Source organism: Canis lupus, chromosome 1, assembly GCF_003254725.2.
Source record: "Canis lupus dingo isolate Sandy chromosome 1, ASM325472v2, whole genome shotgun sequence".
NCBI lineage: Eukaryota > Metazoa > Chordata > Mammalia > Carnivora > Canidae > Canis > Canis lupus.
The window spans coordinates 47644355-47665892 of record NC_064243.1 but is presented as its reverse complement, the minus strand read 5'-3'; the positions used below and the strand labels follow the sequence as shown (position 1 = coordinate 47665892).

Below are 21538 nucleotides of genomic sequence, written 5' to 3'. Positions count from 1 at the left end.
ACGCGACGGGGGCGGGATCACGTGCCGTCGGTCGCCGGCCCGGGGGCTCAGGCTGGAGCGGCGGCGGAGGGTGGGCTCCCTGCCGACTGGCGCGGCGGTGAGCCGCCGAGGGCTGGCCGAGGCCGCGTGCCGGCAGGTAGGAAGCGGAGTCCGGGCTCGCGGGGGCGGGCGAGGGCGTGGGCGAGGCGGGCCCGGCGGGGAGCGAGGAGGGCGGCGCGGGGGCGCGGCCCCCGGCGGCCCCGCTGACCCGAGCGGCTCGCCACCTGCCGCCGGGCGGAGGGCCTCTCGGAGCGCCGGCCGCCCGGCTCCTCCTCGGCCGCTGCCCAGCTCTGGTTTCTGTGTGAGGCCCGGAAATCACCTGCGGGGCCGTGAGCCCCGACTGCCCGGTCGCGGAAAGGTGATAAGGAGCAGGCAGCAGTCTCATTCAGAGGGGAGCCTGCCCGACCACGGCGTGCAGCTCCGACCCGAAAGGATGCATAGATCAGGTGCTGACGGGTTTTTAAGCCGCGAACGGTCACGTTAAGACCCCAGAGGGTTCCAAAATTAGTCCTTTCCTCAGATTTTGATGTGTAGTCTAATAGGGCTCTCTGTTTAATTATTTGTTGCTACTGGAGGTATGAGGTTATTGCTTAGGTTCCTTAGGTTAAATTGTACTTACCCAATTAAGCTAACGCTGCAGATTAGCGCTTCTGGTGCTTCTGCGATTTATGAACCCAGCTCTTACATTCATTTCCCGTTTTCTAGCCCTCATTCCCTCCCCCCCCCCTTTGGTTTCCGTATTATTGGTTCTGCGCTCGCCCTAGGTATGATTCATACAAAGTGTTTTTTTTTTTATATTTTTTAGAATTTTTTTTATTTTTAAAATTTTTCTAGTATGATCGACATAGAATGTAACGTTAGTTTCAGGTGTGTGATATAAAGGTTCAGCAATTCCATGCATTACCTATTGCTCCTCACTGTAAGTGTACCCTTTTTTTTATTTTATTTATTTATGAGACAGAAAGAGAGAGAGGCAGAGACACAGGCAGAGGGAGAGGGAGAAGCAGGCTCCATGCAGGGAGCCCGACGTGGGACTCGATCCCGGGTCTCCAGGATCACGCCCTGGGCTGAAGGCGGGCACTAAACCGCTGAGCCACCCGGCCTGCCCTTTTTCCTTGTTTCTTAAATCCCCACACAGGAGGGAAATCTTAGAGTATTTATCTTTGACTGACTTATTTCACTTAACATTACAATCTTTAGATCCGTCTGTATTTAAAATGGCAAGATTCCATTCCTATTTAAGGCTGAGTGATAGTCCATTGCATATGTAGATCGTGCTTGCTTTTCCATTCATCCATGGATACACACTTGGGCTGCTTCTGTATCTTGGCTATTGTAAATAACGCTGCAATAAACATAAGGGGTGCTTGTATCTTTTTGAATTAATGTTTTCATTTACTTTGGGTAAATACCCAGTAGAGGAATTACTAGATTGTGTGGTAATTCTTTAATTTTTTGAGGAACTTCTATACTGGTTTCCACCGTGGCTGCACCAGCTTTCATTCCCACCAACAGTGCACAAGGGTTTCTTTTTTCCCACATCCTTGTCAGCACTTGTTATTTCCAAGTATCTCTTTCTTCCTTTTCTTTCTTTCATGCGCTCTCCTCCTTGACCGTCTCAGTAACTTGTCACACTTGTGCCCCGGTGCTGTCCTGAGGCCTACACATTAATCACCTGTGAGTAATCTAAGCACTTCCTCTTAAACTGAGCTAGTTCTTTCACCATGACTTCAGAACCTGCCTTCCTGTGTTTCTCTGAATTATCCAGATTTAAAATCCTCATCCATTTATTCAGCAAACATTTTTGTGCACCTGGTATGTGCCAGACACTGTTCTAGACACTGGGAATACAGTGATGAACAAGTAATTATAGTAGGGGGAGGAAGATCCCAAAATCAGTTAACAAGAAGGTAGATGGTGATGTAATAAAGAGTGATTAGAAAGGCTACTTTGTTTAAAGGGTGTCAGAATGGCCTTCAGAGCCCCCAAATTATATAACTTAGGTAGTGTCAGAATGGCCTTCAGAGCCCCCAAATTATATAACTTAGGTAGGCTCTGGGGAGGAACATGCAAAATAGGTGCAGTATTTATCTGGAAAAGTAAACTAACATAAATAGCTAAGAAAAGTTTAGACATACTGTATCAAAATATAAAACTACAGCATTCAAAACAGTGTGATAGTAGTATGAGACAGAACAATGTAATAGAATAAACATCCCAGAAACATAACAAAAATATGTGTGTATATGTGTAGGCATACATATACATGAATTGGTAAAGTAAGGGGAAAGAGCACAAATCATAGGAAAGGGAAGTATTACTCAATGGTGAAAAAAATGACCTTAAGGAAGAGTTCATTGTTCTTTTTTTAAATTTTATTTTATTTATTCATGAGAGACACAGAGAGGCAGAGACACAGGCAGAGGGAGAAGCAGACTCCCTGCAGGGAGCCGGATGTGGGACTGGATCCCAGGATCTTGGGATCACAACCCAAGCCAAAGGCAGACCCTCAACCACTAAGCCACTCACGCGCCCCCAGGAAGATTTCTGAATTAAAAAATAACATCTCCGTACCAGCAATAACTAGGAATTTTATTTATTTATTTATTATTTTTTTTAATATTTAAAAAAAATTTTTTTTTAAATTTATTTATGATAGTCACAGAGAGAGAGAGAGAGAGAGAGAGAGAGAGAGGCAGAGACACAGGCAGAGGGAGAAGCAGGCTCCATGCACCGGGAGCTCGACGTGGGATTCGATCCCGGGTCTCCAGGATCGCGCCCTGGGCCAAAGGCAGGCGCCAAACCGCTGCGCCACCCAGGGATCCCTAGGAATTTTAATTTAAAAAGGTATTTGTAATAGTATTCAAAACTAAAGGTATCTAGAAATAGATCAAACTAAAATTGTATAGTCCTCTAGGGAAGGAATTACAATATTCTATTGAAACATATAACAGAAGACCCAAGTAAATGAAGAGATACACCTTATTCATGGGTTGAAAGACTCAATATATAAAGGTGTCAGTTTTCCTCCATTCTACAAATTCATCGGAATTCCAATTAAAATAGCACATAATTTTTCATGGAACTTGACATGCTGAACCTAAAATATATGGAAAGCCAAAGGACTAAGAATGGCTAAATCAATTTTATAAAAAAGATTAAATGAAGTCCCTTCTTCCCAGATATCAAAACTTAATATGAAGCCATAATAATTAAGACTACTTAAGTATTAATTACTATAGTGTTGGTTCAGGGATAGAAAAGTGGTCAGATGGAATAGAATAGAAAGCCTAGAAACACACCCAGATAAATATGGGAGCTTAGTATACCATTAAGTGGTATTCTAAAACGGGGGGACGCACTAAATGTTCACTAAATGTTGAAATACATGGTATCCATATAGAATGAAGACTAAATTAGAGTCCTGTTTCTGTCCAAACAGAAATTTCCAGATGGATTAAGGACTTCAGTGCAAAGGACATCTATATAATATTTAGAAAAATATATGGGAGGCTATAGTTTACAGAAAAGGTTTTTTTTCACATAGAATTTACCATTTTAGCCACTTTTAGGTGTATAGTTTGGTGGCATTTATGTTCTTGTGTAACTGTCACTAGTGTCTATTTCCAGAACTTTTTCATCTCTCTGGGAAGGATTTCATAAGTTACAAAAAGCACACTGAGGGTGCTATTGAATTATTTCAAATGAGAGATGATGGTGATTTGAACTAGAGGGGTAACCGTAAAGATGAAGAAAGGTAGATGGATTGAGGATGTATTTAGATGGCAGAGAGCAGGGATTGTGCATGGTTTGGACAGGACCCTGGGATCATGACCTGAGCTGAAGGCAGGCGCTTAACCGACTGAGCTACCCAGGTGCCCTAATAGGTAGGCAGGCCATAGCTGGTGTGGCAGCAGCTCCATGATCACCAGGGACTTGGGCTCTTCTTTGTTGCTGTTCTGCCAGTGTAGAATGCTACCTCGTGGTTGAAATGGCTGCTTGAATTCCAATTGTCTCCTGCACATAGCAAGAAGGAAAAGGAAAAGGTACTCTTTTAAGGATACTTCGAAGAAGTTGCATGTGACATATCCACATATAGCCCGTTAACTGGTTTTTGATCAGTGATCACACTTCACTATAGGGAAAAATAGTTAATATAGTCTTTATTCAGCCAGCTACAATTCAGGTGTTTTAGTAATAAGAACGAAGAGGAAATTGGATATTTTGTTATAGTTTGTTTTTTTCTGCAAACAGGGCAATGAAGCTACCATTGTGAAAGCTCTGGTGACTTCCCTGTTGTTAAATTTAATGGAGTTTTTGAGTATTTGTTTCATTTGGTATTCATAATCTCCCCTTTCTTACTTTCTGTGTCCTCAGAATTTCTCCTCTGTTTTCCACTTAAAATGAGTATTTCACATTTAATGCAATCACAGTCATAATCCCAAAGGCTTTTTATTTTTTATTTTTTAATTTTTTTAGATTTATTTATTTATTTATTTATTTATTTATTTATTTATTTATTTATTTATGATAGACCTAGAGAGAGAGGCAGAGACACAGGAGGAGGGAGAAGCAGGCTCCATGCCGGGAGCCCAATGTGGGACTTGATCCCGGGACTCCAGGATCGTGCCCTGGGCCAAAGGCAGGCGCTAAACCGCTGAGCCACCCAGAGATCCCCCAAAGGCTTTTTAAAATTAGAAATTGACAAGCTGACTTTAAAATTATATGAAAGTACCAAAGACCTAGAATAATCAGTCTTGAAAAGGAAGAACAAAACCAGAGAATTTGTACTATCTAGCGTAAAGATTTATTATAGAACTCTAATCAAGATGGTATGGTATTTACATAAGGGTAAACAGAGATGAATGAAATGGAATAGAGTCCAGAGACATGCCCATACTTAGAGACAGTTGATTTTCATTTTTTTTGTTTTTTAAAGATTTTATTTATTTATTCATAAGAAACACACACACACACACACACACACACACACACACACAGAGACACAGGCAGAGAGAGAAGTAGACTCCATGCAGGAAGCTCGATGTGGGACTCAATCCTGGATCCCAGGATCACACCCTGGGCAGAAGGCAGACACCCAACTGCTAAGCCACCCAGGCGTCCTGACAGTTGATTTTCAAACAAGGCACAAGTCAATTGAGTGAGGAAAGTAAAATGTTTTCAACAAATAATTCTGAAACTATTGAATATCATGGTGGGGGGGGGGAAACCAAACCTGTTTAACCCAATACACAAAAATTAATTTGAGATGGATCAAAGACCTAGAAGTAAAAGGTAAAACAAACTTCTAGGAGAATTTCTGTGACTTTGAGGTAGGCAGCAATATCTAAGACAGGACACAGAATGCAGTAGAAGTAGAAGAAAAGTTTGATAAAAGAGACATGAATATAAAACTTTCATCAAAAGGTATCTTTAAGAAAGTGAATAGACAAGTGACAGACTAGGAGAAGATATTTGTAGTGTATATGTACATTTATCTGATAAAGAATTTGTTTCCAGAGTGAATAAAGAGCTGATAGCTCATTTATATTTTTTAAAAAGATTTTATTTATTCATGAGAGAGGCAGAGGTACAGGCAGAGGGAGAAGCAGGCTCGCTGTGGGCAGCCTGATGTGGGACTCGATCCCAGGACCCTAGGATCATGCCCTGTGTCAAAGGCAATCTACTCAACCACTTAGCCACCCAGGTGCCCCGATAACTCATTTAAAACACCAACGGTCCAAATTAAAAATGGCTAAAAGACTTGAACAGACACTTCATACAAAAATAAATGTAGGGATCCCTGGGTGGCGCAGCGGTTTGGCGCCTGCCTTTGGCCCAGGGCGCGATCCTGGAGACCCGGGATCAAATCCCACATCAGGCTCCTGGTGCATGGAGCCTGCTTCTCCCTCTGCCTATGTCTCTCTCTCTCTCTCTCTCTCTCTGTGACTATCATAAATAAATAAAAATTATAAAAAAATGTAAATGGCTGACATGAATATGAAAAAGTGCTTGACATCATTTTCCGGGAATTCCAAATTAAAAACACAAGGAGATACTACCATGTACTCACTAAAATGGCTAAAACCAAAAAGGCTGACAGCATCAAGTATTGGTGAGGATGTGGAACAACTGGAACTCTCATACTCCCTCCTTATTGGTTGCAGTGTGAAATGGTACAATCATGTTGGAAAAATATCTGGCAGTGTCTTACAAAGTTAAACATATATCTGCCCTATGACCCAGCAGCTCCACTCCTAGGTACTTACCCAAAATAAATGAAAAACGAAAACCTCTATAAAAAGTGTCGTATCAGAACTCTCATAGTAGCTTACGGTAGGCGGAATACTGACCACTGCCTGAAGTTGTCCATGCCCAAATCCCTGGGACCTATGGATATGTTATGTTATGTGGCAAGAAAGGACTTTGCAGATAGCATTAAAGTTTTAGAACTTAAGCTAGGGAGATTATTTTAGATTATCTGAAAGAGCCTAATATAATCACATGGAACCTTAAAGTAGAATAGGAGAGCAGAAGAGCCAGAATAAAAGGCAATGTGAAAAGGATGAACTGTTGCTGGTTCTGAGCTGTAGAAGGCTACCTGCAAAGACCAGAGGGTGGCACCCAGAAAACAACTAGCAAGGAAACCAGGACCTCACTCTGACAGCTGCATGGAACTGAATTCTGCTAACACTCTGAAAGAGCCTGGAATTGAGTTCTCGCTCCGAGCTTTCAATAAGTAATGCAGCCCTGCTAACATCTTGGTTGCAGCCTTATGAGACTAAAAACAGAAATTCAATCTAAAATAGTGCCTAAAGCCAAATTCTTCAGTAGAAAAGCTGAGGAGAAGATAAAGGGTGTGTGTGTGTGTGGGGGGGGGTGCCTGTGTTCTAGTAGCTTGAAGCCACATAGGGGGAAGTTCATTAAATGCTAACAAGTGCTTTTCAAAAAATAAAAATAAAATAGTGCCTTAGAATCTGCATTTTCATAATCTGAAAATCCTAAAATGCATTTTTAGAAGGACTTTTTTATACACTATTCTTCAATAAATTCACCTCAACAAATAGTTTCAATTAATGATATGTGCTAATGACTCAAATCTGTATAGCTTAGACCTATCTGCTGAACCCATATAATGTAGTGGACATCTTCTGTGAATATTTTAAAGGAACCTTACTCTTAGCATATGAAATTGGGATTTATCCTTCCCAAATTAATTTCTGTTCCTGTATTTCCCTATATTGGTAAATGTTACCTGTATAACCCCTGTATCCCCAGTATTCCAAACCAGAAACTGAGAACTATAACCATCTCCCTGTTATTCATTATTCTCCACCTTTTTCAAGTGGTTATTAGAATCTGTTTTCTTAATAGTTTCTAAATCTGTTAGGTCATTTTTCTCAGAGCTGCTGCTTTATTTATTTTATTTTTTTAAGATTTTATTCATTCATGAGAAAGAGAGAGAGGCAGAGACATAGGCAGAGGGAGAAGCAGGCTTCTCATGGGGAGCCCGATATGGAACTTGATCCCAGGACCCCAGGATCATGACCTGAGCCCAAAGGTAGATGCTCAACCACTGAGCCACCCAGGCATCCCAGAGCGGCTGCTTTATTTTATCTTATTATTTTTTTTTAAGATTTATTTATTTATTTATGATAGAGAAAGAGAGAGGCAGAGACACAGGAGGAGGGAGAAGCAGGCTCCATGCTGGGAGCCCGACGTGGGACTCGATCCCAGGACTCCAGGATCGCGCCCTGGGCCAAAGGTAGGCACTAAACCGCTGAGCCACCCAGGGATCCCAGAGCAGCTGCTTTAAATCAAGTACACGTTTCTCCTTGATTATCATTAAAGGCGTCTCTATTAGTTTTTGCCACTGCTGCTTTGGCTTTTCTCCAGACTATTCGCAGTCTTGTCAAGTTTAAAAAAATTTTTTTACCATGTTACTCCATTTCTTAAGGTTAATCCCCCAACAGCTTCCTATAATTCAAGGTAAACTTCAGACTCCTTAATTTAGCTATAAGGGACTTTAATGGTTTACTGCTATGTTAGTAATCAACAGAATGAGCTGACATAAAATCAGAAAGGAGAAGACCTGAAAAACACTACCAACCAACTTGATTTAGTAGACATTTGTACCCTCTGCCCCAAAACAACTGAATGTACATTCAAGTCCATATGAAACATTCACCAAGAGAGACCATATTCTGTGCCATAGAACAAACCAAATTTTTTAAAAATTGAAAATATAAAAAGCCTTTTCTCCAGCCACAGTGGAATTAAGCTAAAAATCAGAGATACCTGGAAGTAACCAAATATTTGGAAATTAGCACACTTCTAAATATTCTGTGGGTCAAAAAGGAAGTCAATATAATAATTGGGTCAACATACAGATTAATGAAACAATATGTAGTAGTAGACATGTATACACATGGCCATGACACAATTATTTTTTAGCAAGGATGCAAAGGCAATTAAATGAGGAAATGCTAGTCTTTTCAACAAATGATTCTGAAAAAAATTGCATATTTATTTGTAAAAAAAATTGCATATTTATTTGTAAAAAGAACAACTCTGGCCAATACTTTTCACCCTATACAAAAATTCACTTAAAATGGATTATATAAATCTAAATGTAAAAACCTAAAACTATAAATCTTGTAAGGAAAGGTATAGGGGACTATCTTGGTGACCTTGAGTTAGGCAAGGATTTCTTTTATGCAACAGCAAAAGCATTCATAAAGTAAAGATGGATTAATTTGACTTTGTCAAAATTGAGAATTTTTGCTTTCTAAAAACACAGTTAAGAGAATGAAAGGACAAGCCATAGACTGGAAGAAAATATTTGCAAATTGTATATCTAACAAAGATCTTTTTTTTTTTTTTTTTTAACAAAGATCTTTTATCCAGAATATATACAGTATTCCCAAAACTCAATAAGAAAACAATCTTTTTTTTAATCTTTTTTTAAAAAGATTTATTTGTTTGTTTGTTTATTTATTTATGATAGACATAGAGAGAGGGAGAGAGAGGCAAAGACACAGGGGTAGGGAGAAGCAGGCTCCATGCCAGGAGCCTGACTTGAGACTCGATCCTGGGACTCCAGGATCGCGCCCCGGACCAAAGGCAGGTGCTAAACCGCTGAGCCACCCAGGGATCCTCAACAAACAATCTTATTAAAAACGGGCAAAAGATTTTAATATACTCTTCACTAAAGAATAGAGATGGCAGATACAAAATATGGAAAGAGCCCAGGTGTCCATTGATGGATGGATAAAGATGATGTGATTTTATATATACATAATATATATATATATTATATATATATAAATTTTTTTTAAGATTTATTTATTCAGAGAGAGAAAGGCAGAGACACAGGCAGAGGCAGAAGCAGGCTCCATGCAGGAAGCCTGATGTGGGACTTGATCCTGGTCTCCAGGATCACACGCCAGGCTGCAGGAGGTGCCAAACCGCTGCGCCACCGGGGCTGCCCGTGTGTGTGTGTACACACATATATATGTGTATATATATATGTATATGTATATACACATATATGTGTATATATATGTATATGTATGTACATATGTATGTATATATGTATATGTATATATATGTATATATGTGTACATACATATATATATGTATACACACACACAATGAAATATCACTCAACCATCAAAAAAGAATGAAATCTTGCCATTTGTAACGAGGTGGATAGAACTAGAGGGTATTATGCCAGTGAAATAAGTCAGAGAAAGACATACCAAATGATTTCACTAATTGTGGAATTTGAGAAACAAAACAAATGAACATAGGCGAAGGGAAGGAAAAATAAAATGAGATAAAAACAGGAAGGGAGGCAAACCATAAGAGACTTAACTATAGGAAACAAACTGAGGGTTGCTGGAGGGAAGTTGGATGAGAAGATGGGGTAATTGGATGATGGGCATTAAGGAGAGCTCTTGATGTAATTTACAACTATGAATCACTAAATTCTACCCCTGAAACTGAATAATACACTAAATGTTAACTAAATTCAATTTAAATAATTTTTTTTAAAAAAAGTAAAAAGGGAAAAAATAGAGGTGACAGATAAACACATGAAAAGGTGTTCAATATCATTGATCATTGATGAGATGCAAGTTAAATCTATTATGAGCTATTACTACACACCTGTTAGAATGAATAAAATAAAAGCAACTGACCATATCAAGTATGAATGAAGTTACAGAACATCTGGAACTCCAATAATTTATTGGTGGAATACAGAATGGTACATCCGGTTTGGAAAAGTTTGGCAGTTTCTTATAAAGTTAAAATAGATTTATGTTTGACTCACATCTAGATTATTCCCCAAGTGAAATGAAAATTTATGTTCATACAAAAAAAAACTGTATGCAAATGTTTATAGCTGAAACAACCCAAATATCCCTCAGCTGGGGAATGTATAAACAAACCAGTAATATCCATGTATGGAATAATACTAGCCAGTAAAAAGAATGAATTACTGATATAACAACACAGATAATTCTCAATTGCTTTTTGCTAAATAAAGGAAATCAGACTTATAGGCTACATTCTGTATGTTTCCATTTATATGACATTCTTGCAAAGGTAAAACTAGGGTCAGGAAAACAAATCAGTGGTTTCCAAAACTGGTATCAAAGAGATTTGGTAACAAAAGGGCACAAAAATGTTTGGATTGGTAAGAGTGTTTTTATATTTTGGTTTGATTGCATTTGTCAAAACTTTGGAACTGAACATTTAACAGGGTATTATCATATCTAAATCACCTTAAAATGAAAAACAATGTGTATGAACAAAATTGTTACTTTTCCTCTGAAACTGAGAACAATTTTTAAGAGATACTGATTTAGACAATGAGGAATTATTGAAAGATTTGAAGCAAGGAAAAATGTGCTTAGATTTAAAAAATTACTTTTACTTCCAGGCAGAACCCTCTGCTTCTTTCACACACATGAAAACTTTAGTTAAAATGTAATAGAACTTGGAATTGTGAGAAGGAGGAGAAAAAGAAACTCAGAAGAAAGTCATAGCACTGAGGGAAGGTTGAAGAATTTACAGGATTATTAGAAACTGATGGAGAACTTAATTACTTGGACTTACCACACATGTAGAGTTAAAGATGATACCGAAAGGCATATACCTTCAAGGAGATAGGGATTAGAAGATTTCTTCCCATTAGACTATAGAAATAGCATTGGAAACTTTACCAGGAACATGAAAGAGTGGAAATTGGAACTCTAAGTATACACCACTTATGTTTGTGGGGTTTGAATTGACACTGTCCTTATAATGCTGGGAATCCAAGTTGAGAAATCTGTAAATTAGTAATACCTTTTATATTTTGAGAAAATTTGAAAGTCTGCTATGGCTCAGAGCATATAGGACTCCTGTAGAAAATATTCCCATTGAAGATGACCTCTTAATCAAAGATTACAAAAAATTTAAGCAAACAGATTACCAAAAAGGATAACCAGCCCTAATTATTAGAAATAGTAGTTCCAACAGACAAACTTTATACTATGTTTAAAGTGTAAAGGAAGGTTTAGAAACCATATGTATCAGTTAGCTATTTGTTGCATTTTAAACTACCCCAAAGCCAAATAGCTAAAACAATCTTTTTATTATTGCTTCCCAGTCTAAAGGTTAGAAATGAGGTTTGTAGGGTCAGCTAGGAGTGAATTAGTCTGGGATGGCCTCACATGCCTGGCAGTTGGTGCTTTCAGTTAGAATTGGTTGTTGGACTAATCGGGATATTGGGCAACATTTCTCTTATCATCCAGCAGACTAATGTGGGCACCTTCACATGGTGGTCATGGGTTCCCAAGAGCAGCAATAACGGAAGCCTCAATGCAAGTGCATCTCAGGTCTCTGCCTGCATCATTTTTCTACGATCTTATGGCCAAAGTCAGGTATAAGGCCAGTCCAGAGTCAGTATAGGAGTTTACTACCAAAAAACATGGAAATAGGAAAAGGAATAACTTGTGGCCACTTAAGCAACTCTGCCATACTGGAAGACAAAAACAGAATAGTGTGTCAAAAGAGCAGGCAAGTATGAAGGTGAGCCAACTAGAAATTTTAGAAATTAAAAAAGTTAGTGAAATAGTGAATAGAGTGAATGGCAGGCTAACTACAGCTAAAAAACACAATTCATGAATTGGAAGATAGATTTGGGGCTCTTTCTTAATCCATGTCAGAGAGAAAAAGGAAGAAAGTATGGAAGAAATTGAAGTTTATAAAACAGAATAAGAAAGTCTAACATACATTTAATAGGAGATCAGAAGGAAAAAATTGAATGAAGGACAAAGTGATAATTGTCCTGAATATTGCAGAAATGAAGAAAATTACAAGTTCTTAAGATTGAAGGAACACACCAGATCTTGAGCAGGATGTATAAAAACAAACGCATACCCAGACATAAAAGTAGAAAAGTTTAAGAATATCAAAAACAGATTTTAAAACTACCAGATGGGGGTGCCTGGGTGGCTCAGTCAGTTAAGTGTCTGCTTTTAGCTCAGGTCGTGATCTCTGGGTCCTGGGATTGAGCCCCACATCAGGCTCCCAGCTTAGTGGGGAGTTTGTCTCTCCCTCCTCTTCTGCCTCTCCTCCACTTAGGTGTGTGCTCTCTTTCTCTCAAATGAATAAAGAAAATCTTCTTAAAAAATTTTAAAAACCCTTGCCAGGTGGAATATAATAATCATGATCACAATAAATAACATTTATTAAGCGCTTAACTTGAAATAGGTACTGTTCTATGTGCTTTACGTGTTTTAGCTCATATAATATTGATAATAACCTTTTAAACTGGTCCTAAACGAAAGTGAGACACAGAGGTTAATTAGCCCATAATCCTATGCCTGGTTGTATTTTAAAATATACCCAGGATTTTGTTTTAATCATGTATTTTAAGATGGCAGAGGTGACTGCATTAAGAGAAGAGCTTATTATTATTTATAGTCCCCAAGAGGAGGGGCTACACCACACTATATAGGACCACATGGAGAAGGGTCAGGATTGGTCAGGGGTAAAATTTAGGGGAAACCATGGGCCAGAGCCTTTGTTATGGTATTTGTGGGAAGGAATGGATGAGATAATAGGCAAACTGAACAAGTTTAGGATTGGATAGTTTGAATAATTTTGATAGGTTCTAGGCTATAAAGGTGGTCCCTAGTTATTTGATACTTGGTCCTGCATTGATACAGGGCAGAGAGAATATTGACTTGGTGTGTGATAGGGAGGTGTTTGAGAGTAGACTATAATAGATTGGTTGGCTTGCATATGAAAGATGTACTATAAGCAAGTTTAAAATTTCTAGAAATTAGCCAAATCTGGAAGAGGTAGTCACCTGGGTACTGAGGACCTCAAAATGTCAAAGTTATTGTAAAACATACAGTCAGTACAGGTTGTTAGGGGAGCTGAATTTGACACTAGGGAGTATGGTTCTACGGAGAACATTCTTAACCTCTTTATTATTTTTGCCTATGAAGAAACAAAAATTAGGCTTGCAATGGATTTCTCATGAGCAACAAGAAATACGAGATGAAATATCAGTGGAAATATTATTAATGTGCTGGAGGAAACCACCTGTTAATCTAGAATTCTAAACCCAGCTAACTATGTTTTAAGAAAGAGATTGAAATATAACATATTCAAGCACTGGGTGTTATTCTGTATGTTGGTAAATTGAACACCAATAAAAAATAAATTTATTTAAAAAAAAAGAAATATATTCAGACATGCTAAGATTGAGAGTGCTAACTACATGTAGGTCTTTATGAAAGAACTACCAAAAGATATAACTTCATCATGAGAGATTTGAACCCAGAAGGAAGTTGTAGAGGTAAAAACCAATGGTAAGGAAAGAAATTGGCAAAAATGTTGGTAGATACTTAGACTGCTTTTAAAAACAACTCATTTGGAAGGATACAGCATTGCTTAAGGTTACACTTTATATAGCATGTTTAAAATGCAGTTATTTTCTTAAAAAATAGTATAGCTTTAAACCAGTTAAAGGATAGTAAAACTTGATCTATCCAATGCACAATAAATGTAAATGGGTTAATCTATTAAAAGACAGTTTTGAAATTCAATATAAATGATACCAAAAGATTATAAGCATGATCGGGAAAAATATGATAAATACTTGTTAAGGAAATACTGTTATTATATGAAATAGAATTTAAGGCAATAAATATTAATAACAAGGATGCATATATGATGATGAATTGGGTGGTATGGTCCTAATCATGAATTTGCACATACATAATGACATCTTTTCACATCATGACAAATGATAGTATTCATTTGACTCACCGATTGGGGAGTTCTGCAATAGAGTGTAAGATATATGAAGGCAAGGACATAGTTTTCATGCTTATTGCTACGTCTCTAGTGCCTAGAACACTCCTGGTTCATAGGGACTTAGAGAAATAGTTGTTGAATGAATATATAATTTAAAGAAATAATGGATACCTACAAGGGGAAGTTGACAAATGCACAAGCCACTATGAAGGTTGTTAAAAACCTCTCTCAGGTGCTGTGTAGATCATAGAGACAAAGATTAGTAAGACTATGGAAACTTAACAACACAATTAACAAACTTGTTATAATGAATATAACTAAATTCTGCCATAAGTAAGAATAAGTTTGTGTGATACATTTATAGCTGTTGATTATTACCAAGTAGCAAAACAAGTCTCCGCAATTCCAAAGAATATGAGTTACCTAATACAATAATAATAATAATAATAATAATAAATCTTTAGAAATTTCATATGTTTGGAAACTAAAAACAACCCTAAACAACCCATGGATTGGAGGCAGTCATGGTGGCAATATCAGGACTTGTGAAATTTAGGTAAAGCAAAATTTAAAGGTGAATTTATCATCTTAAATTCATTTATGAAAGATTAAGAAATGTTCCTAATATATTTGTTATGCATTATTTTAAAGAAGTTAAGAAAAGGACAGAATGAACCGAAAGAAAGAAAGAAATAATGAAGAGTAGAAATAGAAAATAAAATAGAGATGATTCGCAAAACCAATAGATAATAAAAAATACGTTTCAATTAATAAATTTCTACAAGATTGCCCAAAAGTTAAAAAAAAGCACAAATAAGCAATGCCAACAACACAAAAAGTAGGCAATTTTAGGCATGAAAAACTAAAATAGCATAAACAATTTTATGCTAATGATTTCAAAAACTTGAGTACCTATTTTCTTGAAAAATGGATATTATTAAGACAAATTCAAAAAGAGGAAAATCCAAATAAAACAGTCATAAACCAATGCTAAGTAAAATAAAAGTTTATTAAACAATTGAAACACTCATTGGATATTGGATGATATTTGTTTTGACATATGGTAGTTAATTTTTTAAGGAAATACAAGGTTAAGTTATTAGATATTTTGGATTTGCTTCAAGATAAAGGGGTGGGGTGGTGATGGAAAATGAATGTGGTTTTTGGTATAGCTTTCCCTGTTCAATCCAGTAGCCACATGTAGCTATTTAAATTAAAAATAAATAAGATAAGGACACCTGAGTGGCTCAAGTGGTTGAGCTCAAGCGGTTGAGCCTTTGGCTCAGAAGTTCCAGGATCGCGTCCCGCATCGGGCTCCTGCATGCTCCTGCTTCTCCCTCTGCCTATGTCTCTGCGTCTCTCTGTGTCTCTCATGAATAAATAAATAAACATCTTAAAAAAAATAAGATAAAAATTTTAGTTCCTTAATCACACTCTGTATTTTCTCACTGGTAGTACAGATATAGGAAATATCTATCATATAGAAATTTATTTGGACAGAGCGGGTATAGATGAAACAAAATTGGCCACGTGTTGATTTTTGAAGCTGATGGGATTCTCTTGATTTCTCTCTCTACATTTTATACATTTGTGTATGTATTTCCCGTGAAAGGAAAAAACAGAAAGGAAAAATGTTTGACCCTTGTGAAGAAAATTACAAAAGACCTAAAAAAAAATTAAAGATGTAACTTTTCATGAATGGAGGGACTCCATATAAAATCAGTTCTTCCCAAATGAATCAGTAAATTCAATTCAGTTCCAATCAAAATCCGGTAACCGAGATAATCCTAAATAGAATGGGATGGGAATGCTCACTCTAGAAGCCTAAGACTTATTTTAAAGATATTTATTTTAGGGATGCCTGGGTGACTCGGTGGTTGGGCATCTGCCTTTGGCTTAGGGTGTGATCCTGGGATCTGGGATCGGGTCCTGAATTGGGCTCCTTGTGGGGAGTCTGCTTCTCCCTCTGTCTGTGTCTGTGTGCCTCTCTCTCTTTCTCTCTGTGTGTGTGTGTCTGTCTCATGAATAAATAAATAAAATCTTAAAAAATACTTATTTTAATTCTCACTCCCAGACAAGTGAGGGATGGAAGGTTATTTGGGGCTGGAGAGCTGAGAAGTCATTAAGAACTCTGAGGAAATAGTAAGAAATAGAGCCTTTTTTTTTTTTTTTTGAAAATTTATTTTTTAATTTTTTAAAACATTTTTATTTACTTATTTATGAGAGAGAGAGAGAGAGAGAGAAAGAGGCAGAGACACAGGCAGAGGAAGAAGCAGGCTCCATGCAGGGAGCCTGATGTGGGACTCGATCCTGGGACTCCAGGATCATGCCCTGGGCCGAAAGCAGCTCTAAACCACTGAGCCACCCGGGGTTCCCCATACCAGTGAGAATGGTGAAAATAAATAAGACAGCAAACAACAAATGTTGGAGAGGATGTAGAGAAAGAGGAACCCTCTTGCACTGTTGGTGGGAATGTGAACTGGTGCAGCCACTCTGGAAAACTGTGTGTAGGTTCCTCAAAGAGTTAAAAATCGAACTGCCCTATGACCCAGCAATTGCACTGCTGGGGATTTAACCCAAAGATACAGATGCAGTGAAACACCAGAACACCTGCACCCCGGTGTTTATAGCAGCAATGTCCACGATAGCCAAACTGTGGAAGGAGCCTCGGTGTCCATCGAAAGATGAATGGATAAAGAAGATGTGGTTTATGTATAGAATGGAATATTACTCAGCCATTAGAAACGACAAATACCCACCATTTGCTTCACCGTGGATGGAACTGGAGGGTATTATGCTGAGTGAAATAAGTCAGTTGGAGAAGGATAAACATTATATGGTCTCATTCATTTGGGGAATATAAAATTTAGTGAATGGGAATAAAGGGGAAAGGAGAGAAAATGAGTGAAAATATCAGTGAGGGTGACAAAACATGAGAGACACCTAACTCTGGGAAACGAAGAAGGGGTAGTGGAAAGAGAGGTGGGTGGGGATGGGGTGGGGTGACTGGCTGATGGGCACTGAGCGGGGTTATACTATATGTTGGCAAATTGAACTCCAGTAAGAATGAAGCTAGTTAAGAGCTGGCTTCAAGACATACTTAAAAAAAAAAAAGAAAGAAAGAAAGAAATGGAGCCTTTTATTCTGGAGAGAGCTGCAAAGGTGATGTCATCTAGGAAACCCAGAAGGAAATTAGTTGAGGACCTATTTCCAGTAGATTTAGATTTATTTTCAGGATTTAGTAGGAAGGAAGCATACTATGGTGGTGGCGAGTGAGGGATGTTTAAGTTAACAATATGAAGCTTTTAAGGCAGAGAAGTAATAGCAAAGAGTGTTTGTATAATGTTTTATATAGTTAATTGTTTTTGTGGTGTCAGGATTGAAAGAAGCAATAGGTACTTTTGTTTTCCTTAAGTTGTCCTGTAGTAAAATGCAAATCTATAAACAAATTCAAAGTAGTTTACATTGGATTCTAACCTGGTTACATGAACATCTACTTCATTGCAGTCCTCACCAGTATTCTTATGTCTCATGGATACCCATTAAACAAGTGAGAAATGAAGAAACAATGACCTTTAAAACAGTGACCTTTATAAGTTTACCTCTTGCCGAAACCGGTTTGTTTAGTCACCAATTGATGCGCTGGAATTACAAGAAAAAACATAAAAGCTTTTTATTTTGTGTTATCTCTCTCTCTCTTTTTTTTTTTTCCTCTCTTCTTTTTAAGTAGGCACCACGCCCCATGTGGAGCCCAACGTGGAACTTGAACTCAACCCTGAGATCAAGACCTGAGCTGAGATCAAGAGTCGGGTGCTTAACTGACTGAGCCATCCAGGTGCCCCTATTTTGTGTTTTCTCCAACATATTTTTTAATATATATATATCTCATTTATTGTGTATATACACACACACACACACACACACATACACACCAAGTAATTTCCCCTTTATCTGTGTAAAGCTGCTAGGACTTTATATATGTTGAACCAAAAGATCTTTTCTCACATGAATCCCTCAATACACTTTTCTTCTTTTCCTTTGTAGAAAAAACAAAAGAAAATAAGTCTTATCCAAAGATAATCTGATGATTCTAGAATACTGAGTTGTTCTAGAAACCATTGCATCATATTTTGATCATCTTTACTCAGTCAATGAAGTAGTTGAGCGACAGTTCTTCTCTGGTAGGATGCCAACAGTTAACAAAGATTTGAAACTTTGTTGGTTATCATCCTGAAGGAGCTAGAGGAGAGCTAAATACCTCCATGGGTTCTAAGTATGTCTTTCATTTTGAGCGCTTTTCATTTCTGTAGGGCCTTCAGTCATCAAAGGTAAATATAAATATCTATTTATCTCTATGTATATATATATTTTTAAAGATACTAAATTTTTTTAAATTCATATATTGACATTCTGGTTAATAATCGATGTCTTCTTGGTTCCTAATAATTGTTCACAGTTGCACTTAGTTTGGAGAAGAATAACAAGATACTATTCTAACAAGATACTATTCTAATATGTTTTTTTTAAGGATGAAATTTTTTAATGGAAAAGTTTTTTCCTGGTCTTGAAAAATCTAACTCTCTAGATAATCTACTGTGATTGTGGCATGTTCTTATAGTCAAATGTTTTTAATTAGCTGTCAAGTTAAATTTGTTACAATTGTTCTAAATACATAGAATGTCCCTGGCCGCTTATTGTGTCATCTGCTGCAGAAGAATAGGAACCTCAATTCCTCCACTCAAAAGTATCACATACTGGAGAGATATCAGTGAGTACAGTTTAAACAGTATTTCTTAAAGAAACATTGATAGAATTATGGCCGAGTTTCCCACATGGCCCACAAAAACTTACTTAATCCATGATAAATTTCAGAATTGTTTCTGTCTTTTTGTACTAATAGTGCACCCCAAATTTGTAGGCCCAGAGCCATGCATACCCCTGTTTTTGGGAATCTTGTCTTCTATATGTTTCCTGTCAGATTCAGGCTCATCCTTTTTTTTTTCTTTTTTTTCAAGATTTTATTTATTTGAGAGAATAGAGAGAGTGTGTGCACAAGCAGGGGGAGCAGCAGGGAGAAGGAGAAGGAGAGGGGGAGGGAGCTCAGCTTGCTCCCACTGAGCAGGGAGCCAGATGTGGGGCTTGATCCCAAGACCCCGGGATCAGGACCTGAGCTGAAGGCAGAAGGCCGACACTTACCAACTGAGCCACCCAGGTGCCCTGAGGCTCATCCTTTCAAACTCAAGTATCATTACATTCTCATTCATTATTAAGTTTCTGTGAAACAAGGTGCCAGGCAACAAGGTGCCAGGCACGTGTATTAGGTTCTGGGAATTCACCAATGGGCAAAGAAGATGTGCTTGTCCTGTGGGAGGTTGGGATCTAGTGCTGATCTACTATCTTTACTTGTAAATATTTACCTTATTTATTCCTCACCTTAATTTGTAAAAGAGAAGACAATCATCTTTCATTCATTTGGCAAATTATTTATTTACTATCTACTATATGCCAGGTACTATTCTAGGCCCTGAGGATACAATATGGATTACGACAGAGTCCCTGTTTTCATGGAGTTTCTGTTTGTTCTTTAAGATCTTTTTTTTAGGATAGATCCTTTTCATATAGAAAATTCTGTGATTTTGTATTTTATTTTATTTTATTTTTAAAAAATTTTTTTATTTATTTATGATAGTTACAGAGAGAGAGAGAGGGAGGCAGATCCACAGGCAGAGGGAGAAGCAGGCTCCATGCACCGGGAGCCCGACGTGGGATTCGATCCCGGGTCTCCGGGATCACGCCCTGGGCCAAAGGCAGGCGCCAAACCGCTGCGCCACCCAGGGATCCCTAAACTAAAGTGATTTTGTATTTTAAATATAAAAGAAGGGTTGGAACAAAGAAAGGAGCTTTTCTTCTCTCATCATTTGTAAAGAACAAAAATGTGAATTTAGGATAGGACAGAAGGCTGTGAGACTATATTCTATTCCCAGGGCCCAGTGAAAAGGAAACCTAACAAGTAGAGAAGGAAACAAGATGCTCCCAGGGCCCACAGGGTTGGGCCAGGGATGCAGGGAAGTCTAGGAAGCCACGTTAGAAGGAAAAACATCCCAGAGAAGTTGCAGTCACGAAGCTCTGTTGCAACTTCTGATCTCATCCCTGCAGACCTCCCAGAACTGTCCCCTTCCCAGTTCTGGAACCATTACTACGGTCTTGGAGTTTGGGAGGAATGTTCATCTCCCTTGCCTGATATATAGAGAGGTTGCTCGAGGAGAGTTCCTTATCCCTCTGTAGGGAGGATAAATGTGTTCTCGGTAGTCTAAGTCGAAACTCTGACAAAGGGCTACTTGTACACATCCAATAAGTTAAAGATTATATAGGTTTTGCAGGCAGGTAGCAGTATCTGACAATTATGGGGTAATGATTCCATAAAGGTTGTCTTCAGTGCGTGTAATAGAAATTTAACTGCAGTGGTTTAAATTAGTAAAATTTTCATTTTTTCTTATGTAACAGGATGTCAAGATAGAGACAGTTTAAAAGGAACCACAGTTTAGCAATTCTTCTGTCTTCTTGCTACGTTATCTTTATTGTCCTCATGGTCACAAGATAGTCACTAAATCTCTAGACTTTAAGAAGGGAGAAAGGCCAAAAGCCATCTTACGAAGTTTTGTCTTTTTATTTGGGGAGGGACTACTACTTACAGGCTTTCATATATATCTGATGGGCTACAACTGTGTTGCACAGCCAACCCTAACTGCAAGAGTCAGGAATTTGTGAATACTTTTAGATAGTAATTAGGTTGTGTTAATAAGGATTAAGGGCCTTACATATATTGAACAGCCAGCTAGCTGTGTCTTCCACTAGGAGGGTTTTTTTTTTTAATATTAAAAAAAAAGAGTTTTCAAAAAAAAAAAAAAAAGTTTTCTAAGTTCCAAACAAAAAAAATTATAAGTAAACTCATAGAATGTAACCAGTATTTTTAATGGGACTATATACATATGGCGCTTAACTACCAACTGTAACATAATTCCTTTGGAAGAGTCATTTTGTGTCCCTTCTTCACAAACAGTATCATCCTAGTAGTGATAGAATTCTTCCCATTCCCTTATTTAATTGGTTGTGAACTAGAAGGAGTCAGAAGACAAGTTAGCTTCATGACTGTTGCATTCAGTGGAAGCACTGTAGG

At 37.9% G+C, this 21538-nt stretch overlaps 1 protein-coding gene and 1 long non-coding RNA gene across 6 annotated transcripts in view; one reads left to right on the top strand and one right to left on the bottom strand.

Annotated features, from left to right (window-relative positions):
• Window positions 1-2: 2 nt before the first annotated feature.
• SERAC1 (serine active site containing 1) overlaps window positions 3-21538 on the top strand; it is a 69779-nt gene continuing 48243 nt past the window's right edge. Inside the window, exons 1-4 of one of the 5 annotated variants that reach the window (XM_049114011.1) lie at window positions 3-136; window positions 7699-7804; window positions 18092-18196; window positions 19038-19129. In XM_049114011.1, coding sequence (XP_048969968.1) covers window positions 19039-19129 — 91 coding nt within the window. In that variant the 5' untranslated portion in view covers window positions 3-136; window positions 7699-7804; window positions 18092-18196; window position 19038. Of the gene's footprint in view, window positions 137-7698; window positions 7805-18088; window positions 18197-18445; window positions 18690-19037; window positions 19130-21538 lie in introns of those variants that run through there. The other 4 variants (XM_049114013.1, XM_025422631.3, XM_049114022.1 and 1 more) reach the window with 4 other exon arrangements.
• On the bottom strand, window positions 940-18435 carry LOC125755722 (uncharacterized). The gene is made up of 4 exons (XR_007412869.1): window positions 18294-18435; window positions 17964-18003; window positions 3875-4056; window positions 940-2864 (listed from the first exon to the last, which is right to left on the bottom strand). It is a non-coding gene; the product is annotated as an uncharacterized LOC125755722 (long non-coding RNA).